This window comes from Ciconia boyciana, chromosome 18 (genome assembly GCF_034638445.1).
Source record: "Ciconia boyciana chromosome 18, ASM3463844v1, whole genome shotgun sequence".
NCBI classification, from domain to species: Eukaryota; Metazoa; Chordata; class Aves; order Ciconiiformes; family Ciconiidae; genus Ciconia; species Ciconia boyciana.
The window spans coordinates 6,294,450-6,319,316 of NC_132951.1; the positions used below are offsets into that span (position 1 = coordinate 6,294,450).

The window sequence follows — 24,867 nt, forward strand, 5'->3', positions numbered from 1 at the left end:
CTCCACAGGGCTATCACCTCCAGCGTCTGCTGAGCTCAGCTAAGCAGAGGGTGTTCTGCACCACACAGGACCAGGCACTCTGTTTGCAGCATTTTCATGGTACAGAAGCAGGAAGACACCAAATACGGCAAATGGCTTTTCCCCCGATATGGGGGCAAGCATGAAATCATTAATCATTTGCCCACTGCACAGCACATAGGGAATGTTGCCTGGGAGCTACACACTGCAATGTATTTCCCCTAATTCTGTTGCCAACTATGACATGCTGCAGTGCTTCAGGAAAACAGCTAACTGTTCGTGATCAGACTGCACCGAGTTTCACATCTCTCATCACACACACAGAGGTACAAGCAGAACAAAAACTGCAGTGGTGTTTCCAGCCCTCCACATTCCTCCCTCAAACAACAGATGACATGATACACAAGAGTGTGTTATGAGACTTGAGAGGTCCAGTGACCAAGACCTTTGAGTTTCAAACAAAAATAAGCAAGTTTACTACAACATACTCCCTCTCTTCCTTTTCTCATGATGCCTGTAAACAAGGTAGCAGTAGTTGAACAGCTTTCCAGCCCAAACAATTCTAGCCCAGTTTGCAAGGCTGATTTCCTTAAATCTGCAGAACATTTGTAATGCAGATCTAGAAACGGACAGAGAGCACACTCCCATCTGAAAGAACAGTGACAGACCAAAGAGCTGCAGCTAGGCACTTGCTTAAGTCTGAAGGTGGCAATTTTAAAAGGGGAAGAAAAAAGCTTCTAAAAATGGGATGTTTACGCCCACTGCTGTGCAAGATAAGAAGCCTGTGTAGGTCAGATATTTTGCTTTAGAGTTAAAGATCACCTTCAAGGGAAAAAAGCAAGCAACCAGGCAGCTCAAACTCAGCTGTATTACTGTGCTATGCTTACTCTTCACCAGCAATCCACAGCATCTGTGCATGTAAGGTTTCCCAGGATAATTATGGCTTTAGACCCATTCCTCTAGCATTCCTACTTTAGAAAAATCTTAAAAAAACCCACAAGTTTAAATGATCATTAGCTAGTGACTACAAATCACTGCTACTTATAACAAGCCTTCTTAATAATTGTACATTGCTAATACAACAGCCTATGGCACAGCTGTAAGACTAAAAGACTGGTAGTCCGACCAGGCTTCTGCTTCATTCAAGTCTAGTCACATTGCAGTCATGGCTGCACTTGACCCAAGGGAGTGCTATCTAATAAACAGGTTGTGAAGTAGCTCAAGAGGACAAGACAGACACAGTTAAGAAACACCACCAGGATACTGAGCCATGAATTCCTAGAGTTGTTAGTTCTAATAGATGCAAGGAAGCAAAAAGAGTTTACCTTAGGTCCTTCTCACCAGTGAGAAGGTCACCAGAAGACTCCGCACCAGGAAAAACAGCTACTGAGTTTATAGTATATAATTCCCCAAGACACCCTATAAGTTAATGAAGTCTGTGTGAGAGAACAGGGAAAGCAGCCTTTGAGGTAATAGTAGACAATAAATCCTAGCAAGCAATAGGCAGTCCAACCAGAACTGTCTGCACAAGATTCAGTGAGCTCTAACCACAGGACAGGCAGTACAGCAGTTAAACTGTGTATAAAAGGATCCAGTAGTTTTTACCACTTCAGGAGAAAGCTATCTTCATCTGTGGGTGAAAAAAAATGCTGGTGAATAGCACTGGTCCTATTTTTCTCATGAGACACTAAGACACCGTGCAGTACCTCTGCAGAACAGGGCCTCCAAGGGAAGCCTACGGAGTTAAGAGCATGTGGTTCTAGTCAAGAGTATTCATTGCTAAGCCTAACATGAATGATTTTACCTTATTACAGTGCAACCCACATCACTTTTGGTTTTCTCAACCAGGCATACTAGCAGCATGACATCATTAGGTAACATTCTGCTTCTGGCATCACATTGCCATTCACTTGCTCCCCATGGGCTCCTATCAACAGCCTCTAAATTCTCTAATCACACTGTATTTCACAAGCGAGTCCCAGCAGTGTGGCTGTCCTGGCCAATCTGGTGCCTAGTTTCCCCTGAAATTTTTCCTTAGCTTCTTTTATTAGTGTAGCACAACACAGCTGCTAAGTCCCTCTCGACACACAATTATTGAAGTTGCAGGATCTGCACAACGAAGCTTGGTAATGGCAGTAGGTGATCCACAAGCATCACTCACGATAGAGAGCACCATTACCCGTGGAGAACACCACAAAACAGAGGACAAAGAAGGGTCCTTAGGGGCTATCGTGCGTATCACTGGCTAGCTATAAAGACACAACCAATTCCTCTCAGATTACCATTTTCTTTTACCTCTACATTTTCTTTTACCTTACAACACATCCTTCAGAACGGCTTGGTTTTACTTAGACCTGGATTCCACCCATTACGATGAACAGTGGCCAGGTCCAGAGTCTATGCTGAACTTCCTTGATGTTGGCCACCTTACTTTTCTCCTTCATGCAGTACGAAGTGAAGCAAACTCCATAGCACCATCTTGTGATAAGAACCATCAAGTGCAAAGTAGGCACGGGGTGATCACCTGAGGCCACACAGTTCTAGAGGGTTTGTGTCTCAGTTCGGAGCAAGTGCTCAGTGTCGGAATAGTCAGACTCCATTGCCACCCACCAGTTGCGCCTTTGTTACAGGAAAGCCGACCTCTATTTGCAGTCACACATGGTGGCTTCAGCTAAGAACCAGGCCTTACGCATGTGAAGTCCTCAGTTCAGAAGAACGGGACTGCTTCAAGGAGTGTCTACATTTAAGCAGACTTTGTAACAGTAAGAGCATAAATGCTCCAGAACATATGCTCAGTGGACAAGGTAAAACAAATCCATCAGTGAACGTCACTGAACCCATGTGAACACACTGATGAGAAAGCTACCAATAACATTCATGTTACATTATCAGCACTAACCTCTTTTACATTGGTTTCTATTAGAAATTAGTATTTTCCCCCCTTTAGGTTTGGGGAGGGGGTTTTTTGGTGTGTGTATGGTTGCTGGGTTTTTGTTTGTTTGTTTTTTTAAACAAGTTTGAATCTCAAAAAAACTGCTGGGCTCACCTTGATTATTGTTTCATTTTAACAGGTGGCAAGAAAAGACCTAATCTGTGGTCTGCACAGAGCTGAGTTCAGTACCCAGCCTTATAGTTCACCCACTAGACTCAGAGGCAACCCGCACTGAAACGCAAGCGTCTCAGTGGAAGCCAGGAAATGGCTGGAAGTATCATCCAGACCTAGGAGGCTTTCTCCAGAGAGACAAGAGTTAAGGGATAAGACTGGGTTGAAAGGATGTTGCCAACAATGGACCTTCTACAAATGAAGCTTTCAAGATTAATAAGCCATCAAATGATAGAATATTGAAATGGCTGCCTGCTTCCAAGGAAGCCAGTACTATGCTCTGTGGCTTGCATCTGCAGCCAACTGAGGAACTAATTCAGAAGAAGTGAGCGGATAAGGCAGCAAGAGCACACACTACAGAAGCCATATTTGGGTTGGCTTTCCATCCATCATCTCATTTTCACTGCTACAATAAACATAACTCAAGCAATCCTTTAAGCTGCTGTACAAACATGGACAAGAACTGTATTGCATTGAATGCCAATGTATGTTTTGTTTCATAATGAGGTTTGTTTCCCCCCTGTTCTGGCAGGAACAGATTTCTGCAGAAATTGAAATAAGGAGGCCTATTTTGATTAATAGTCAGCAATTCTGGAATTCATTTCTAGTTCTGCTTCTGAACACTCAAGTCTGAGAAAAGAAGGCAAATCTGTCAAGGTGATTTGCTCTAGATGCCGCGTCTAGCTCGAGCACTGAGAGCTGTGCAAGTACCAGAGAATGAGTTCCACGTATGTGTTCTGGTAGTCAAAGCAATACATGAAAAGTAATTTTCCAAAAGTTATTCCCACAAGCCCACTGAGGAAAAGCAGCAGTGTGACAATAACATAGTGTAGATCTGTAGTTTTAGTTTACATACTTTAAATCAGCATCATGTGTTTGAAATTCTAGCATTATCTTATGGCATGTAGCATAAAACAGAAAAAATTACAGATTACTTGCCTTTCCCATCTGTTGCTGAAGCCTCCTGTAAATGTCTTATTGACCTGAAAAATAAAAATAAAGAGTAGATTAGCTATAATTTTTGCACTCCCTTTCACTGCAGCCCTCTAGAACACTGACAAGTTTTGTTTGCTCTTTATGGCTTGGGTATGCTCGTAATTAACTGTGCTTAGCATTCACGGCACTGCATGTATTTCACCCCCGTCTCCCCAGCTCAGGCAGTTAGTTCAAGTATCTGTATCTCCTTGTGATTAAGAAAGCCGATTGCCAAAGCCTGCTTCAGCCTACAGAAGGCTTTGTGGGAGGGAGGGAGCAGAGTGAGAAACTGGGGCATTTTCCAGCATAATGCCTTCCACTTGTACAATTAAGCTGAGCTACTATTCAGAGTACTGCCAAGCATTTGACATCGTACTGCTCTTTTAAGCTCTTCTCATTTAAATAGTTGATTACAGCTTACATGTCTACATAGGCAACTTATGTAACAGAAGCTACCCTGCAGGAATGTAAATTCAAGGGCCAAGTCTTAGTCACCTTGCTCACATGAGTCATCCCACCAGCTACAGTGACACTATCCAGATGAAAAAGGGGCAGGATTTTATGTCCTGGGCTTCACTGCCAGTTTATGTTGGTACCATGACAATGCAGGAACACTGGTTGCACACTATAAACAGTTACAGGACAGCACACCCAAATGCATTTGTTCTTCAGATACAGTTCCTTTATGGAAAGCAAGTTTTGTACCAGCATATCACTAGGTAGGACATATGGATTCTAGCGTTAGGTAGTAAGAGCTGCGACTGTAAAAGTCACCTTTATCATAGGAAATCAGAGTCTCTCTACAATTAAAGTTAATATTCCAGCTGTTTTATTTACCATACCCAAATGCTCTCAAGCTCAGAAGAGCTGCAGCATTTTGACTGTAGTGGGGGAAGGGACAAGTGGGTAGTGCAAATTTCTTGGAAGACACTTCCCAGCCTTGGCAGAAGGCCACCAGGACTGTGTAGGGTTTTGCCCTTACACAGGGGACAATTGGGAAGGTAAGGACAGCTGAAACCCAGCCTCACAAATCAAGCTGAAGCTTACTCCGATCTACTGAGCAACTTGTATGTGTGTCTTTACACACACACACGCATTATGAAACAGTTCTCTGAAACACTCAAGAGTTACACACTCTAGAGTGACGACATGTTTTATTAGACAGACATTTATATTCACTCTGTGTTTCAGAAAAAGAAATACTGGAGAAAAAGAATATTCTGTTTACTACCCAAGGAGCGAGAAGCTCCTTCATACCCTCCTTTAAATCCAGCTGTTTATCCAATTAGGACTAAAATGAATTTAGAAGAGAAATGTTCTGACTAACTGGCAAGAGGCAACAATAGTGTTTATCTAAATTATCTGTGTTTTGGTTTAGTTTTATATAACCAACATTATTCCTTGCCAAGTAGAGTGGAAGGAAAGGCAGGGAAATGCTCCCTGTGGGATTATTTCTTCTAAACAGTCAACTAAAAATGCAGCTACTCTGCTTGAAGGCAGCACTGATCTTAGACAGTGCTATTGTTTTAGAATTTAACAGCCTAGTTTCCAACCTCAGTCAGTAAAGCAAAATCCTGTTTCTCAGTGTAAGAGAGTCAGCACTTATGCAAAATTCCAAGTTTCCAAAGCACCTATAGTCTGCACTGTGCTGGCCACACTTAAATCACCACCCACTTTACCTTATCCCCACTTTAACATCCCCAAAACAAGCATCTTCCACAACACAAGACTGAGCTGTTAAGATTGATACAGTTTTAAGAAGTTAACAGAATGCCCAACTCCAAAGGACCGACTTTTTTTGCTTCAGTGGTATCTTTAGCTCTAACTAGCAGTCAATACTCATTAGTTCAGAAACAGCTCAAGCCATCAGGGCTCAGAAACCCCACAACACATACAGTGACTCACCATACCACTGGAAATAGGATAGCTCCACAACACAGCAAATCTACCAGGAAGAGGATTTCTTTCCACAGTCCATATTCAGTTGTACCCTCTTCGGTTGACTCTATGATAATATATGCCACATTTGCCAGTACCTACAGGACAAAACATGCTTAACGGTTTCAGAAGCTTTCCAAGGAGATACTAGATGTGGGCTGCCAATTCAGCAAAAGCTGTCCCACAGTCGCAGAAAGAGCCCATTCAGTAACATCAATAATTCTTCTGCAGCTCTATGTCAAGAAAGTCACACATTCAGCAGCATCTTCACAGGATTTACAGAAGCAAAACTGATTGGAACTTATTTCTGCTGACATTCAGAAAGTAGTCCTTTTTGTGATATACTAGGCTGAATCTACTGTACCAGTAGAGATAAAAAGAGCAAAATCTATTTATAAAAATACAGAAACAGGACTCTGCATACATACACATAGCAAACAGTCTAAACGCATTATTCTAAATTAAGCCAAAAATTCAAACTGATCATTGACCACGTTTTGTACTCAATACCTGAGCTCTCAACCAAGAGCCTCAAACACTAATTATATACTTCTGGTTTTGCAGCTGGGTAAGGGATTTCCATCTGGAAAGGCAGAAAAGCTGTTCTATCTACAACAAATAGACATGCTGCCCTCCTATTTACTTCAGTTCCCTTTGAACACACTGGTAGTTTCTCTCAGACCCAATGGACCTACAAGTCTGTTTTCCCTTTTTTTTTAAGCTTATTCAGCAAGCATTTCAGAAGTGACAACTTTCATTTAATTTCTCTGCTTAGTAGCTTAGTACTGTTTTGCAGCCCAAGTTTTGCCCCAGAATGAATATACCTACCTTATAGCTATTTGTTCATTTGCTGACACTATTTGATCACTGTTATCTCATACTCAATACAGGGAGAAAAGGGGGAAAAAATTACAGAAGTCACTTCTGGCCCAGGAAATTCCAGCTCAGCTGAAACTGTAACCAATAGGCTTATACAAGCCGTAACTATGCAGTATTTTGTGAAGGATTCACAGCCTTTTACAGTTTCCACAAGCAGCTCTCCCACAAGACAGTAAGTATTGACACAGCTCAGTCCTCACCTGAAGTGGGATGACAATCATAAAAATTTTTTTGTCTTTATCTGACAGGATGTGTTTAATGAAAGCCCAGCCTGTGCCAATAAGGGCAATAGTGATGAACAGAAGAGCACCCTTCAGTCTGAAAGAGAAACAGATATTGCAGTGAGAGACTTTACTTTATCATACTTCCTCTTCTGCCCAGGTTCTCTCCTACAGTCAGGAGAGCCACAAACCCAAACAAATGCCTTGCTATTCATAATTTTGGCAAGTGCTTATCCTACAACAGCGAAGCAGATGTACTTGCTTACAACTGTGTACCCCATAGCAATATTACACTTCATTCACAATTGTCAATACATGCAATCTTTTCCTGGGGGAGTCAGCCATTCACCATCATGAACAGGAGAAAACACTGGCAGCTGTACCCTCTTAACCATTCACACCAAGAGCAAATTAGATACTTGAATATTAGTATGAACAAAGAAAAGCAAAGCATTTCTTCTCCTTTTACTCCTCCACCCAGATAAGTACCAATTCTCTGCAGCTGCCCTCTATAAGTAGAGCTTTCCCCTTCACACAGGGCTGATTGTTGTCTTGTCATTCAGACTGTAGTACCAAAGAATCAGCAATTTTCCAGTTTCCTCAGGAGGGGAGGGAGGGAGCAGGGCAGCCCCACAGGGAATTCAGTTTCATTGTTTGAATCTATCACATCAATCTTCTGACATACTTACAGGTGAGTGATGTAATAAACAACAGCCCAGCCTTCAATAGGAAATCCCTGAGAAGAAATGTAGTGATAGTCGATCTGGAAGCAGAAAATACAGTACTTTACAAGCTGCTCATCAGCACCCCACCCATATCTACAAAATAGGTCTGCTTGACAACCACTTCAAGCTATTTTCCAATCAGTGTGTACAAACTCAGCTCTGTTACATCTTACAGAATACTTCCTCCCAACATTTTCTAGTTTTGTTTAGCAACAATGAGGTCATTCCCACTTGCTGTATTTCCTAAGTCTTAGTGGATATTTCTCATACAATCTACAACCTTCCCACACAGCTCTAACACTTAACTATAGTTAAACAACTGCATTTGTAACCTATTTATTCATTCATTGTTCAAGTTCAGTTGCATTAGGTGACTAGAGGCTTTCTCGTTTCACTTTCACTGGAAACCAGATTCAATTCATTAGACTCCAAAAATGTTTGTAGCAGTTATCTTATCATGAGTGTGAAGGTGAAGATCATGGCTGGCACAAACATGGAAGGATTAAATGCTTGCCATTACCTTTGTTTATGAGATCTTTCCAGCAGAAAGGCAAAGTCAATACAATTCAGAGACTATGTATTGAAAGTGTTAAAGCTTATAGTGTTAGGTCTGTTACAGTACACCATAATACTTCATCTAAAGCAGTGCCCTTGAATTTTACAAATGTTCATCAAGGTTTCCATTTATTAACATTTATTGCAAGCCACATAGCTGAAGCAGCACCATAGCTCAAGCTTTCAGGCCTGCCTCAGATGGCCAAAACATTAGAATTCACGGAACTCATTCAACCCTCATATATGCTGCTTCACCACTTCAGGCCAGGATCTCAATTGTATTTAAAGTCAGAATTTGCTGATGAAAACTGAATCACTTCTACTAAACAGCTGCAGCTCAGTGCCACTGCTTCAATAGGAAAGACACTTCTCTCTCCCTCCCATTCCCCCCCCTCAAAGCAGATTTCTCTATCAGCATGCCCTGGATTCCATGTTTCTACTTCCTACCTGAACAACTTAAGACAGAGACATTATACGTACCGCGTGGAAGACTAAGGACAGAGATTTTGTGAAAGGCAGGGCTGCCATTAGCCAGTGAATCTTAAATACATCATTTCTGGGAAGAAAAAAATAAGAAAGACCATCAGTTAAAAGCCAGCAGTAAAAATTTCAGTTCCCAGATTTCTTTATAACCTATAAATGTCAAACAGTAACTCCCAAAAAAGCCAGCTGAGCTGACTATTACTGTAAAAGGATTCCTTTTAATGCTGCAGTCCAAGTTTCTGCAACATCCTGAACAACATTTCAACTACATGTTCTACAATTCTGTTTTTTAATACTTGGGTTAATTTAAAAAATTAATTCATAGCTGCATCTTGCATATATAGATCATAACTGTTAGCAAATTTGCTAAACATAATTCAAGCATGTCTTGCTCCACCCTCCACCCCCAAGTCACTAGACCACACCATCAAGTGAACTCCAGACTACCAAATAATCTGATTACCAAGTGAACTTCAGACTAAGTCAGAGGTAAAGCCAAAGTGGAATCATAGGTGCTCCTGGCTTCTGTTGCTATGCTTTAACTATTAAGAAGCACATTTTTCAATTAGGAATTCCTACCACTTTCGACTATAATCAAAATGGTTATGGCTCTCCACTGCCATAAGCTGCCATTCCCCATATAAAAGAAATTTGATCAAGTTTTTCTTGTTATTTAAAGTTATTTTCAAACAGTGTCCTCCTTTTGTCATCAACTACAGGAATTTCCTGTTTATTTGTTGCCACAGTATATTTTAATATGTATACTACATGAAGATTTTCTTAACGTAAGACTTGATAACTTTAGAACAATAGTCTGCAACAATGATACTGATGGAAGTAGCTGTTTTCAACTATAAACTGTATGTATTAGGCATAGAATATTGAGACAGATTTGGAGTTTTAAGTGATTAAATCTGACTGAATTGGGCATTAGAAGAGGAGGAATAAAAAATAAAATCAAACAAGGTAGACCCATACTTGTCACTGACACCAAACTAGTCTGCTTACCTGCGTTTACGAAGTATGTGGATCCATACAGTCCCAGACAGGAAGAAGAAGATAGCCATGGAAATGTACAGTTTTGGCAGTGGGATCTCACCCGCTGAGAGGTAGCTTTCAGGATTCTTTTCCGTAATTTCTATCTGAATATTAAAGGTGTGTTATGTATACAGTTGAAAAAACATTTTGTTAAAGCACTGAGTTAACAATTACAGTTCACAATCAAATTCGCTCATTTAAAATTAGCTTTTCTGAAGCGGTGACTGTTATGACACTCTTAGAGGAAAAAAAATAAAAGCAACTCTTCATCCTCAAGAATCTCAAAACATTTTGCAATCTTACCCCTACAACAACAATTTCCTTGAAATGCAGAAAAGGACAGAGGTTCCTTCCAGTGCTTCAGTTATGCACCATAATTCAGAAAGGCAAAGTAATTTTCCCAAAGAATAGTTGTTCTCTATACCAAACTTCACAGAGTTTGTCCACCTTTGATTCAGAAACAGTATCTACAACCTTGCATAAACAAGCAGGTTTTTTAGCACAGTCCCAATTTTAGGTGTGGAGAGAGTCATACACAGCTGAAAAACTCACTCTTAGGTTTACTACAGTGGATTTCTTCACCTGTCAAGAGAAAGGAAGCACTCTGCTGCAAGCCTATTACCCTGCGACTGAGAAAACAGAAGCTTTAACATCGTATTTATGCCCCTAAACAGCTTGGTTATATGTACTAGGACTTCATTAAAATAATGCATCAAGACTAGTTTGCAGTACTGAAACTGTCCTGCATCTCTAAATACAACCAAGCAGGTTAGTTATCCAGGTTTTCTTCTCTTTCCAACTTCTTCAGTGGGTCAAAGCAACAAACAGCAATTCAAAAACTTGGTCTTCTAAACATACAACTTCAGAAGCAGATTTAAAGTAGTCTAGTCTGAGTTCCGTTAGGGCTGCTAAGTTTTATCACCTACACGTTCCCTTGCTTTTCCCTTGCAGTAGTGTCAGCACCACCATGTAAAAAGCAGTTCAGGGGTCTGATCTGGCTGAGAGCTACCTTGGTCAATGAGAGGATTCACTACAGAATAGCTCACTATACACCAGCATGGATGCCAGCATGAGCACAGGAAAGAAAAAAGGGAAATAATGCTGAAATAATGCTGAGCTGTAATAATGCACTCTAGTTCAAAAGAGCATAGGACCAAACCCTTGGATGTTAAAAGAGATAAGACATTTGCTATAACATGTTGCCTTTAAGATGCGCATCTAACACTGTAAAAACACATCTTTAATCAGGCCAGAAAAAGCAAAACCACTGAATTCACAAATACCAACAATTTAGATTGTAGCAACAGCCTTAATATCTGCAATTGTGTAAAGAAAAAAAGTGATTTTTGAGCACAGAAAAACACGAACAGCTGTTTTAGCTCCCATCTCATTACAGCATCTAGTCACAACTGTGTAGACTGAACCCAGCCCACACGCAGTCTTCAGATTTCCAGACATTTCTCCAAAACTAGTATTTTAATTCCTCTTACTGTAGTTGCTTCCTTCAGAAATGCCACTACAGAGATTAAATGCACAACTCTGAATCACTTCCAACCCCATACATACACTCATGTACAGTGTGTGCTTGGTATACAAGCTAGAATTGAAAGCTGTATATTTCAGTCTAAGTGAATGAGTTAATTATACTTTAGAAGCTATACTCACATCGAGACTAAATAGCTGCTGATCATTAGTCAGTCCATCCTTGCCAACACATTTATGGAAATACAGGCTGTAGAGACCTTCTTGGTTATCAGAGCTGATGTTAAAAAAAAACTAAAAATAAGGAATAGGAGAGTCAGCATTCTTCTCATTCACAACAGGGTTGCCCCGGTAAGAAGCCATCTCTACTGAAGCATGAAAAAAGTCAGTCATTTAGGGTCAGCTGGTTCCCTTCAGCAAGCATACTGTTCTGAGGATACCAGCATATCTGCAAGTTTCAACAGAATTCCAGGTGCAAAATCATTGTACCTATCTATAATTACGCACTCTGGTAATCCAAGACCTTTATCAAAGACCTTTAGGTATCAGTGTTTAACTTTGTTCACCACAGGAAAGATAACAAGAAGTGTCATATATTTAATGTGGTGAAGCATAAAATTTTGATCATACTTGTCCTAAAGCATACACAGCTATTCTGTTCCTCCCCCAACTACACAAATTGTGATAGCTATGGAAATGAGATTTCTGCCACATAACGGAATTTAAAGTGTGTTTGTTTTATAGTAATCAACAATCACAAGTGAACCGGAGTGCTGAAACAAAGCGTTAATCTGGTTTCGTACAGAGTACCTTCCCCTTAAGCAGGTCATCAGTCAGGTCACAGCTATTTGTTGTTAGAAGTCTGTATGCACTAGTTGCAGCACAGTAAACTTTAATATGCTGAGGCTCACAGACTAAGATATTTAGAAGAACTGCATCATACCAAAGAAGTTTAAAACAGCTCCCACACCTTATGAAGAATGAGATTTCCAGCACTTATTCCTAACAAGAGCCCACTCAAAAACTTACTGAGCTATCAGAGAGGCATCTATACCAAAGAAATGGGGATTACAGTAGGGAGCAACAGACTTTTACTTTTCACAAAGTAGTACAGTGAAGGAACTGTCTGCACACATTAAGACTAGACACTGACAGACACCCTACCTGAAATGAAAAAGTTCCTCGGTCATTGTGAACAGGATGTTCTTGTTCTACTATGCTCTGGCAAAAGGAAAAGAGGCTTTTAGATTTTTTTAAGCAGGTAACTACTACATTTGGCTACATCATCCAGATAATCAAGACGGCATTCTGTATATTTACAGTGGAAGCTGAGAGCAATAGAAAATAACACTCTCCACTTTCTGGCTATGCTTATACTGCAATATTCCCCCAGGCTCTTTCTGAAAAAGAACAGCAGATAGTTTCTTACCTGGGAGGATGTTGTACTTCGTTTAGACTTCTTACCTAGAGATAAAAGTATTAATGGTACATTTAGAGTGTTTGCATTTAGACATCCTCATAGATTACCACCTTTTACACATTGCCAATACCTTACTCAAATCCTCCTATACTTGTCTGTGTGGCAGTTTCCTAGATAATCATTAACACAGATTCTTTCTTAGTGCCTCCGTACTCTCCCAGGACTCTTCCTACAACTAGCATTCATTCTGAATGCATCCTCAAGTGCTAGGATAGGCTTCTCTATTATTACACCTTCTATAAAAGCCTACCCAAGAAATCTTTCCAACCCCTCCAATTACAGTGATGCAGGAGGGAGATGACCTATACCAAATGCAGGCTACAGCCTTGTTTCATACAGTCCACAGCTATGACTTTTAATGTTATGACCGAGGACTGTTAATCTCACTGACTAATCTTAATCTGGACATTAATACATGGCCTGACAAACATACAGAAGTCCTAATTAGCCCTGGGAAAGAAAAAGTTCCCAGCTCTCTACTAAGCAAGGCCCCAGTAAACACACAAACACACACCAAACAAAACCCAAAAGTATAGGTGACCTGACAAGTCAATATCTGTTCTGAACTTGAGAAACTTAAATTGACAGGAGACTTCAATAGAGCAGCATGTCAAGTTCACAGTTTCACTCCACTCCTATAAGAAGCTTTTCAAACATAAGGTCATCCCATTCTACCAGGAAGCAAATGTTCCAGATTTAAACTTTGCTTTTGGCTGCAGCACCTCAGTGCGCTGTCAGTGTGCCTGCTACACTTTTTAATGCAAGACAAGGCAAAACTAGGGCTGTCAGATCAATTATCTTCTGTGCCACCCAGCTTTAGTTCTTGACTTGTTAGAACAGCTGTGCAAAATTTTCAGTGATATCAAAGCTTATGAATATGACAGGCCAAGACAGACTCAGACTGCTCAGCAGCCTGATCTTAAGTCTAAACTCTTCCAGGAAGGGATAACATGAACTGTTTAGAGCTAATCCTATCAGAGCTGAGATGATGAAATTGTTTCATCTGTTGGTCTAGAAGCCAGACAAAGATTTGTGCCTCCAAGAAAGGTTACTGGTATACTTACTTCTCCATCCCCAGAGCTTCTAAGTGACAGACTAGATTTCAACTCTTTAGATACATACAAACTCATACAAACATTGGCTGGAAAGGACCTGTGGAGGCATTTAATCCAACTTCTGACTCAAAGCATGCCTAGTGTCAATACTATATCACATTGGCCCTGGCTTTGTTTAGTCAAGTGTTTAAAACATCAATGGATGGAGGTTCTACAACTTCCACAAATGATCTGCTACAATGCTGGAATACCTACGTAGGAAAGTCTTATTTTCACTCCTAACATCCAATCTGAGGCACCCAAGACTTAATGAGGGGGAACAGCCACAGGCTGCATTGTGTGCCACTACTAAAAATAGCTTAGTGTCACTGTCCTTCTAACCTTCCTTCAACTAGTTGTCGGTGACTATCAAATTCCCCCTTAACCTTCTTTTTGCCAGACAAAACACAGAGTACCTCTACCCCTCCTCACAGGTACTGTAGGTCTCCAACAGTCACGTTAGGTCTGTGCTGGATCAATGGAACTGGTTAACACAAATCACCGAGCAGGAGAGACTCCAGCCCAAAAGGCAGCTCTATGCACAGGTTTACACAAGACCACAGGTCAAGTTCTAGCCTAAGGGGACCCCAGAACATGACCACAACACACTGCTAGATGTGCATCAACAAGGAACTAGCAGTGAGAGCACATAGGTCAGGTTTAGCAGGCTTACCTTCGCTGTCTGTATTTTGGTTGGTCTTTGCAAGATTTTTACCAGAATCACTGCTCTGTTCGGAAGTTTTTAGTGGCTTGGTACTTAAGGCAGTAACATTTTCCTCAGACATGAATGAAATTTTAGGTAACAAAGAAGAAGCTTCTGCAGAGAACCGTACTTTCACACTAAATAAACAAAGAGTTTTTACACAAAATAAAAGCAAATCAACATTCATAAAGAGGCTGTCTGTTATAAACTACATATACCCAATAAAGGAAAATCAACTTGTCTTGACTTTTTTTTTTTACCACAGAGAACAGGTAGGCACCAGATCATGACTTACAGCAGCCTGGCATTGAACTGATCACTGTGGGAGAAATCATACTATACGTTTACATCAAATACAAGAGCAGCTGAAGAAAAATAAGTTTATTCCATTTTGTTAACTAGAGTCTCATTAGAAATTATATTTCCACACAACAGTTACAGTTGTTCTTGCAAAAGAAAGCAACGCAGCCTCGAAGGTACTTCCATAAAATAGATAATTCAAGACAAAAAATAAAATTACATCGTCAGTACAAGAACTGCAAAAGTGACCCAAGACTTCAAGTTCATGCCTTCAGCACAATTAAGGTATGATTCTTTTGCCCTATGTCCCCTTACTCCTCCAACATACAGGAAGAATTTTTTCTTGGACCATTTTATACTGCAGATTTTTTTCTTTCACTCTCACCTCCCCTCAACTCTCATGTAACCCATTAAAAAATAAGCTACATGCACAGCAGCTTTCCAAGCCCTTAAAGAAATTTCATAAGTGTTACGTTAGCTTCAACTAGAGAAATAACTTTAAAATGTAGTGTACACTATTTACTCACACTTCAGTTTTGAAGTCCAGAAGTAAGATTACAACAGAGACATCTTGCTCTGGCTTCTTTTTCAAGATACAGTAATCCATTTCTTCATCCTGGTAATATAAGCAAAACATCTTTGAAGTGCCCTCCTGTTTATAAGAAATGGGACATGTTCCCCCCACCAGGTAGAGGTTACCATTCTTAGTCTGGCAAGTTGTAAAACTGAATTATCCTTAACAACCTGCCCACATCTAAAGGCCCTCTCCCCCATTGTTTGTTTGGTTTTTTTTTTTCCTTTATTTCTTCCTGGAGTAATTTAGACCATGAGATGTCCCCAGCTTAAAAAAGTAAATTCACATCTCTTACTCTTACCAGGTAAGTGGAGAACCCATCATTCCTTGTTCGATCCAAACTGAACCCCACCTATGAGACAATCGAGAAGAATCTGTCATATTAAACCAGCTCAGGTTCCCCTAGGATCAGAAGCCAAACCACCACTGAGAGTCAAAGATACTGCTCTCTAGATAAATGAACCTACATTTAAGGTATAATCCAGGTATTTTTCTCATTACCTAATTAGACAGAAAAAAATCATTCAAATCTAATGAACTTGCTGCTTCATCCGTATCCACCAAGAGTAAAATATATACTGACTCAAAACCAAACTAGAGTATCTTCTGCCTCTGAATCTTTAAACTTATTTCAGTATTTTTCCAAATGTTTTTGCTTGAGGAAAACATCTAATACTTTTAGTAGTAAAGAGGTTGAACTGTGCAGAAGAGTAAGAACACAGATCTGTTTTCTACCCTAGTATTACAGTCTCTCCATTAAAAATCACTAATATAATGTGCTATAAAACATGTAATGTTGGAGTCCTCTAAAAATAAGACAGTCACTGTTCTGGAAACCTACTGATATAATGATTACAAGATGCACTGCAACGCAACAAGACAACAACGTGAAAATCTCACATCAGAGGACTGCTTAGAAAACCTATGTTCAATATAGGTTATAGATGTGTGCATTGAGATAGTAGAGGATCCGATAAGTTAAAGTTCATCCTTAAAGCAGAACAGATAGTGCTCAACGATAAGTCTCACAGTATACGTATCCTCATAAACGGCTCACAGTGGGGAGCAAAGCCGACCACCACCAGTTAGGATCTGGCACCTCAAACAAGTTAAGGCATCCAGTGCAAGGGCAATTTCACAGGAAGCTTAATACAGCCATTGGACTCAAAGTAACTTACTGATAAGCTACTCTTGTCATCAGAGCCCACAGGTGGCTTCAATGAAAGGTTGCTGACACTGACTTTCATGAAACCATCCTTGAAGAAGCCAAAGGTATTCAGGTGCACTTTCTGCCTCACATCATCCTGTAAGAAAGGAAAGTAAGTTTACAAATCACATACAGTCATCTGCAGCAGCAAAGAGAAAGCAGGGTGACAAAGATTGACACTTGCTTAAGTATTCATGCAAAACATCTATCTTATTATACCAAGAGCAAATTTATTTAGGATAGCTTCAGATACAACTAATTATTTCACTAGAATCGACGAACTCTTCCAATAACCTGAACAGCAAGTACTTTAAATAAATGTGTCTTTACTAATTACCTGGCTATACTACTGACTACTGAGAAATAGGCAAGAAAAAAATCTGGAAGAAAATTAATATCTGGCATCACTGATTAAACAAAATATTGCTACCAAAAAAAGAGGCTGTAGACAAATCAAGACAGCTATTGTGTGAACGCTATCTACTGTCACTGCAACAGACTGAAGAGGAATTAGTTGACTATAGTGATCTTACCTAACTGAGAGCTGGGTTTTGGCCAAGTGTTAAACAAGTATTGTCATCCAGTTTATTGTCACCCCATCAGATCTTCTATGTTAGGCAGAGTCAATGTTTGGACAGTCAAACACCTAACACACTGGAAAATTATCTGTACAGTGTAGACGAGAAAATTTCTTATATAGTCCCATTCCTCCAACTGCTTTTTAGCAAGGCCTTGAGTCTTATAAGTAGCATAAATACCAAAACCTGGATATATGTGTTCAAACTTGGGTTAGTTTCTCTAACAGGAAAATTACAATCCCCTCCTCTGCTCCCAGTCTTAGCTGCAGAATAATTTACTTCCTCTCAGTCTGGTAAGAAAAACTGTAGAAATTGATCCCCTTCCATGCCTTGCTCAGCTGATAAAGGTTCAAGTACCATGAGCTTTTTTTTTTAAATAAGGTCATGAAGAACCTCACATGAAAAGTAGTAAACATTACACACAGTTGCCACATCAGATGAGGTAAGTCATACTCCTGTTACTCTGCATTCTTAAACCAATAAATAGGTATGCAGTTGGACCCTCAAACCTACTGGATCATTAATTGGAAGAAAAGCAGAAACAGAGCACAAAAATTAAAAAGCAAGTTTAAAATGTGATTTAAAGCACTTATACAAGTTGTCACTAAAAATAAGAAAATTGTTTATTCCTCCTCTTTCTTCTAGGAAAATATAATCAGTTTGCAAAAATACTCTAAGCAGAGAAGTCAGCTGCTAAAGGCAAACAAACTGTTCTGGACAAAGTACTGGAAGACTGAGCTAAGAATTGTAGAAGTACAGTAAGTTCTCTCTCTTCCTTTGCCCCCAGTATTAATTTTGACATCTCCACATAAAACATTCTTGACGCATAAATATCACTCACTGTAACAGCAGGACACTAATCCTGACAGAGCTAACCTGTAATCTAACTGTAATAAGATCGCCCTAATAGAATCAAGTTAACCTGGCAAATAACCAGATGGTTCCCTTAATGCTCAGAAGAAAAAAAAAGTTAGTGACACATGGCTCACAGCAGACGCTTTGTTCAACAGAGTATTATAGCTGTGCTGTCTTCAGGTTCTAGGTCACTTAATGTGCTTGAAACAAGAGTCCATCTGGTTCCTTTAACACTACTTTCAATATAATTTTCCAGTCAGAATAGAAGATTAATACTAGCTCTTTATGTAGCACATCATACATATTTAACCACATCTGGACAGAGGAGCATTTGTCTGGGTGATTAGGTAGATGGGCATATGAAGAGAATACAGCGTCATCCAGCCATGAGGTGTTTTGCACCTTGTAAACACGACCAGACAGCTGCTTAATTCAGAGTACTTGCAAAAGCTATTCAGTTCAATTTAAGTTTATTTACTCTGCCAGTTTACTAATATGCTCCCCACCAACAAAAGATAATTAACATACAACACACACACACTTTCCTCCCTGGTTTTATCTCAGCTTTCAGTGCTTAGAGTTTACAGATTTAGTTCACAAATCCTTCAGCTTTACATGATCCCACACACACTGTCTCCAGTTGCCACCAAGCAACAGCACGCCTTCCAGGAGCATCTACTGCTCCACATATTGACAGCTTAAAGATACTGGCTTACTAATAATTGTCTCACCTCTCACAGGAGGTTTAACTGGTTGGAAGAAGCCGGCTTTTATTTATAATCACTCGACTGTTGAGTTCAGAAATATTCAACTGTAAGTTTACAACAATGGTGTGAACCCATACAAGTGAATACTTAAGCATCTGAGTTGTTAGCATACACGTTATTTTGATTTACATAGGATGCATTTCACAGTTAAGTCTGCCCCTTTGAGAAGGGATGATCTGGGACTCATGACTAACAGGTTACAGTCAAACCAATACAGTAAGTTCTCAGCTTATCTCCATAAAAATCCTCCTCACTTCTTTCACTCCTTTAGGATAAAAATTGATCCTGCAACATTTGAATAAGATTACAGGAGAGCGGTATCCAAGATCCTGTAGCCCAGAATGGGCAGAAAAATATTCTTTAACATTCTACCCAAAATCTAATTGGGATCACGCTATCCGTACAGTGAAAGTTTCGTCAGAGAGTGCTTACCCTCACATGGAAGGAATTTTATTACTTGTGTGAGACTAATAGCAAGACTTATAAGTTGTGTAAGACTAAATGAGTTATTGTGAAAAGTATTTTCAACTTGAGCAATTGAAGCCTGAGACCTACCAACATTAAAAGGCCACAAGTATTTACAACCAACCACTGAAAAATAATATCTTCCAAATAATAATTTCACATGAGACAGCAATCTTGACCATATCATAAAATAGGAGAGGTCTTACTTCCCTTTTGGAAGCCAGTTAATTCCAAAGATAACTCACTTTAATCAGAAGCTAACACCACAGCTGCTACACAGCATTGTCAGTTGGATGGTTCCTCTTGATAAATCACCAGAAACTGGTACTTTCAGCTATTCACTAGCATTAAACTTAACTTCCTCATTCTCTGAGACAGTTTGCCATTGCATTACACAAGACATAAGGCTTCAATATTATACCATTCAACTGTTAAGACCAAAAAAACCCAAAAAACCCAACTTATTTTAGGTCAAGAGAAACATTCCAACTACCAGCTAGTTCCGGAAACCTCTGAAAATTGTTTCCAGTCTTCTATAAATGCAATTTTTGTAGGCTTTTGGGGTTTTTTTTTGTTTGTTTGTTTTCTTAACATAGCTCATTAAACTAATGAAGCTGATAACAATTGCTACTAAGGAAGAGAGTCTCCTTTGACAAGGTTAGTCTAATAGCAAGATTCAAACAAATAATTTTTCCAACTCAGAAGAAATAAATAATTTTGTACGTTTTTATAAAGATAATAAGTTATTTTCAAAACAGGAAAACGCTCAGACTGCGGCTTGTTTTTCTGACAACAAAAAAAAAGCTTCACCTTAGCACCCTAATTACAAAGATACAAGAATGAGGCTATTCTAACTTAAGCAATAACAGCTTGAGGAAACCTAATATCAACCACTCACACAAAGCTGTGGCCTTTAGCTTGGCACAGCGTCAAAGCACACTTACAAGCAAGGAGCCAATGCCAAGAACACTAGAAGGGAGATTTCATTGTGAAAGGGTACAGGTGGCAGAGCCTGACGTTTACATAAATGCTGTAAAGCAGCAGAGGAAGTAGAAAGGGAGAGACTGTGCTCTAACAATAAAGCTCATGTTTATACAGGAGGTGGACAAAGGCATTAACACACTTCTATTTTCCACAGTGCTTGGTAGGTCAGTGTTGCAACTCACACAAAATACCTACAAAACTGAAACCATACCCCACTTGGATCGTAAAAATCAGCAACCACAGCTTAGTAATTGATCCAGGCAGTTAAGAGACACCCTAATAGGAACTAGAGCCGTGATGTTTGCTGCTGAGAACATTTGCTTGAGGCCAGTTTGAAAGTTTTCTATGTAAGGGAAAAGTATCACCCCAGGAGAAGTTCTTCTAGCACTCAACTGTTGGTCACAGATTCCTCAAAACCATAATGTAACCAGCACAAACCTCCTAATTTATTGCTTCAGAGAAAAGTTTACTTTTCCTGAAGCAGAACAATAGTCATGCAGTTGCACATTAGACAACTACATCGTCTGGAAAATTCCCTACCAATAAGTCATGAATGTCCCCCTGCCATTCACTGTATCCTAACTGCTGAAGGAGAGCTCCTGCAAAGTTTTGGCACTCTCCTTAACTGCTACAAGAACACAGTAATGCTGGTCCTAGTCATATACCACTTTATTAACTTCTTCTAACATTTCTATTGGCAAAATATTGCACGTTGTTGACAACAAGAACAAAGTTAACAACCTCATTCTGGAGATTTACAGAGCGCTGCATGAACTATACAGCAGCCCTTAAAAAGCATCACCCCAAATGCACAGTTCCTCTATCACATAACCACCGCACAGCTTTTCATTTAAAACACAACTGATTGCAGCACTCTGGAGCTGCACATCTTCACCACAATCAGCACCACTTCTGATCAACCATCCTGAATAAGTAGTTTTTCCTCAAATATAGGCACAGGACGACACAACACTCTTTCAAAGCACAACCAGAACTCTATTAAACTGAAACAGACAGCTGTCAGCATCAATGTCTTCTTCTACCTCTACTGATCACTTGATTAGTACAAAGAAACAACATCTGGAAGGCCAATAAGACAGCCATTCCAGAGTCAAGTGACCACAGATCAAGACAGGAAGACTGCTGCAGAGCGCAGATTAAAAGCAAAAACATCCTCAACCTCCCTTCAGAAACCTCCCCCCATACCACGTTCAGCCCTCCCTCACCACACACAGCTTTCTGCCTCACTTTTAGCAGGACGTGAAGCATTTGCACCTTCAAACCACTGCAGTTCTGAGGCTGCTTCACACACTTTCCCCACAACCAAGAAACAGACGGCCAAAAAGGCAGGGACGGGGCTAAGGGGATGCGGGAGGAAATAACAGGAAAAGCAGAACACAGCGGGGCCCGGGCGGGCTGAGGTGCAGTGGGAGAGCCCAGAAAGCAGCGAATAGAATAAAGTGCCGGGGGGAGGCAGCGGGACGAAACTAGAGGCGCGGGGGGGAGAGGAGAGGAGAGCCCCGGACCGCGGGAGGCGGGCACGGCCAGGCCGGCCCCGCCACTCCTCCCAGGCGACCCGGAGGGAGCCCAGCACGGCCGGGGACCGAGCCTGCAGGGATGGGGGCGGGAGCGGCGCAGACCTTACTTTGAGGGTGAGGTGATGGACACGGGCGCCGGCCGGACCCGTCCAGAGCAGCACCAGCCCCAACACAACCGCGGCCCGCGACAGCACAGCGCCAGCGCCGCGGGCCGCCATGTTTATTCCAGCATCCGTATCCTCTTCCCGCGCCACTTCCGGGGTCAAGGGGCGACGGGGGCACGTGACCACGGCGGGGCGGGGTTGCCCCTCACCCCTGTCGCCGCCGGGTCTCTCCTGTCAGCGGGGTTTGTCCCCTGTCACCGGGGTTTGGTGGGTTCCCAGCCCTTTTCTCTCCCTCTAGGGCCCTTCTGGGCTGCCCCCCGCCCGGAGGCTGCCTCCCACGGTACCCCTGGGTTGGCCCGGGCCCCTCAGTGAGGGCCATGGCAGTGGCCGGGGCCCTGTGGCAGCTCCCTCCTCGCTGATGGCCCTCGCTGCACTCACAGGGGGACGCTGGCCAAAGGGACCCCCTGAGCCTTCCCGAGAACATCCTGTGTGGAGGTGCTCAGCAAGGCCCTGGTTTGGGGTGAGGTGTCACAGAGCTGCTCTGCCGTCCGGGTGAAGGCCGGAGCTCTTCCCGCCTCAGCCATGCAGCATAGTTCGTAGGGAGGTCTGGGGTTGTTGCTTCCAGCTCAGCCGTGGATCAGTCTGCAAGTTTCAGCTTCTTCCTGGGAGCTACAGTGAGAGCAGATGTCTGAGCATCGGGCAGTCCAAACAACAGAGAAACTGCCTTTCTGTATAAAGCTGGGTTTAGAGTATTAATTTTAAATATCACCAAAAAATATGTAACAAAACAAAGGGCTTTCTGCTTCCTTACTGGAATAGTTTTGCAGCTGTTGAACTATTTGAAACTGGTGGCTGTAGTCCCACTTAAAAATGAAATGATAAGCAGATCAGGCCTGACTTCAGTGACTTCTTTGTTGCTCAAACTGAGAGTAACAAGAAGCAAAGTGAACACGAATAGTGGCAATTAAAACTGCTTTTAGGCTAACACACTGCTAAAAAAAAAAATTGAAAGACTATGCAATGTGTCTTCCTTACGGGAAGCCATCAATATAAATAAATAAAATTCTTCAATGTGGAGTCCTGTGCTGTCAGCTCTTGGAACTCAAACATTCTGATCTTCCCTTTCAGTGTATGGAGTACCAGCTGTGCACGTTTCTTCATCTAGAGCCAGATAAACAACTGGACTGGACCAGGCAAGTAGTAAAATGCAAGCAAGGGTGAATAGGCAGAGAAAAATCAATAGTCTTGACCTTTATATTAGCAAGATTATGTAGAATGTCACATCTTTGTACAGAGGTGATTCAGGTGTTACTGTATGTTACTCGTTACCTCTTACATTTTCATTTCCCTCTTTTTCTTTTATACTCTTAGGTAATAAAATAAACACAGAAATCTAGCCATCATCCAAAGAAACCTGGACTGGTACCAGAAAATATCTGGAAGCATGAAAAAAACAATCTTGTGTTTTTCTAGTAGGAGCCTTTCTCTGGACAGTAGCTTGGACATGCCGCTAGATGTCCTGTCAGCATCAGGCCTTATAGTGCACGTCACTACACCCCACGGATTGTAAAAAGCCTACGTAAGTAGGAACAGCAGATAATTTATTCTGAAAAGATAACTCTGGTCCAGATATTTGTTGGAATTAATATTGTTAATGTTGCAATTATTACAATTCCTGTGCACGGACCACCTGGGAAACCTAGAAACTTTTGACTCCTGAGAAATAGTTGCTTGCAACCACAGCTGCAGCACAGGCTTTCATGCCTGGCTCCACTACTAAGTATCAGGCACACTTTGACTACTTCAGTGGTCAAATAGCATGAGGTTTTCCCCTATAATTCTGGGGACTGGTTCAGCTGAAGATCCTTGCTTAATCTGAAGATGCTTCCTAATAGCATTCAGGGATTTTTATCCCACGCACTGTCTGAATTTCATTTTGTTCACGTAACTCTCCACTAACTATTAGGATATTGTACTAACTCTTAAGTTCCCCACTTACCTAGACTAAATGATCTCAAAATTAGAATTTCTAACATGTTTATTTTGGCTATGCATTTTTCTAAGAATTTGTATGTCAGAAGATACCTGTACTTAAATTTACATCCCTATCAATATGCAAAGTGGCTGCTATCTGTAATGAATATGCTATAACAGCAACTCTCATCATTACATTGATACATTTTACTGTAGCCTCTAGACAAGATTAACCTTGCTCTTAATGTGCTGTTCTTAGCACGTACTCAGCTGTGGTTAAACACATTTAATATGGCTATCTTTTTCCTTTACTCCTTCATTGTACCCAAACATCTAATTAGAACCCTGCACAGATTTTCTTTTTTTTTTTTTTAAGTCTATCATGGGCAACTATTGAAATTGGGTGGAATGCATCAGCAGTATCAGAAAAATCTTGGCATTAGAATAGCCTACAGGTACACCTCACCTCAGTACAGAGTGAAGCAGATTAAGTGTCAATTTGTTAATGTACCCCGTGAGACAAGGTATGGGCATGTCATGGAGTAGTCGAGGGCTGGCTGTTCCCCGGGGGACATGAAGCTGGGAGAGGAGCATGATAACACAGCCAACAGGGCAGGAGCCTCACTATTCAGGGCCCAGTCCCACAACGCCCAAGCAAGGCGAGCAGGGCAGGCCCAGGGATGGCAGCCAGGAGCAGCCAAGAGTCCAGGTCATCAGGCAAGCTTGTAGCAATGAGACAGGAGCAAGGCTGAGTTAAGAAGTCAGTCTGCAGTTCAGGTGATGGTAACCAAGGTCAGACACAGTCTAGCAACAGCTGGGCAGGTCCA

At 41.1% G+C, this 24,867-nt stretch overlaps 2 protein-coding genes across 17 annotated transcripts in view; one reads left to right on the forward strand and one right to left on the reverse strand.

The window, feature by feature from the left end:
- GPR107 (G protein-coupled receptor 107) overlaps positions 1–22,206 on the reverse strand; it is a 36,761-nt gene extending 14,555 nt beyond the window's left edge. The window contains exons 1-14 of the mRNA XM_072883460.1: positions 22,070–22,206; positions 16,747–16,872; positions 15,870–15,920; positions 15,522–15,610; positions 14,665–14,831; positions 12,847–12,881; positions 12,582–12,638; positions 11,601–11,711; positions 9,906–10,039; positions 8,895–8,970; positions 7,824–7,897; positions 7,114–7,231; positions 6,002–6,132; positions 4,061–4,104 (exon numbers count right to left, since the gene is read on the reverse strand). Coding sequence (XP_072739561.1) covers positions 4,061–4,104; positions 6,002–6,132; positions 7,114–7,231; positions 7,824–7,897; positions 8,895–8,970; positions 9,906–10,039; positions 11,601–11,711; positions 12,582–12,638; positions 12,847–12,881; positions 14,665–14,831; positions 15,522–15,610; positions 15,870–15,920; positions 16,747–16,872; positions 22,070–22,180 — 1,324 coding nt within the window. The 5' untranslated portion in view covers positions 22,181–22,206. The remainder of the gene's footprint in view (positions 1–4,060; positions 4,105–6,001; positions 6,133–7,113; positions 7,232–7,823; positions 7,898–8,894; positions 8,971–9,905; positions 10,040–11,600; positions 11,712–12,581; positions 12,639–12,846; positions 12,882–14,664; positions 14,832–15,521; positions 15,611–15,869; positions 15,921–16,746; positions 16,873–22,069) is intronic.
- Positions 22,207–22,252: 46 nt separating this feature from the next.
- Positions 22,253–24,867, forward strand: part of FNBP1 (formin binding protein 1) — a 110,122-nt gene continuing 107,507 nt past the window's right edge. For 7 of the 16 annotated variants that reach the window (XM_072883447.1, XM_072883444.1, XM_072883445.1 and 4 more), the window contains exons 1-3: positions 22,254–22,333; positions 23,195–23,259; positions 23,540–23,645. The gene's annotated coding sequence lies outside the window, so the exon portion shown is untranslated. Of the gene's footprint in view, positions 22,334–23,194; positions 23,260–23,437; positions 23,646–24,867 lie in introns of all 16 variants that reach the window. The other 9 variants (XM_072883440.1, XM_072883448.1, XM_072883451.1 and 6 more) reach the window with 4 other exon arrangements.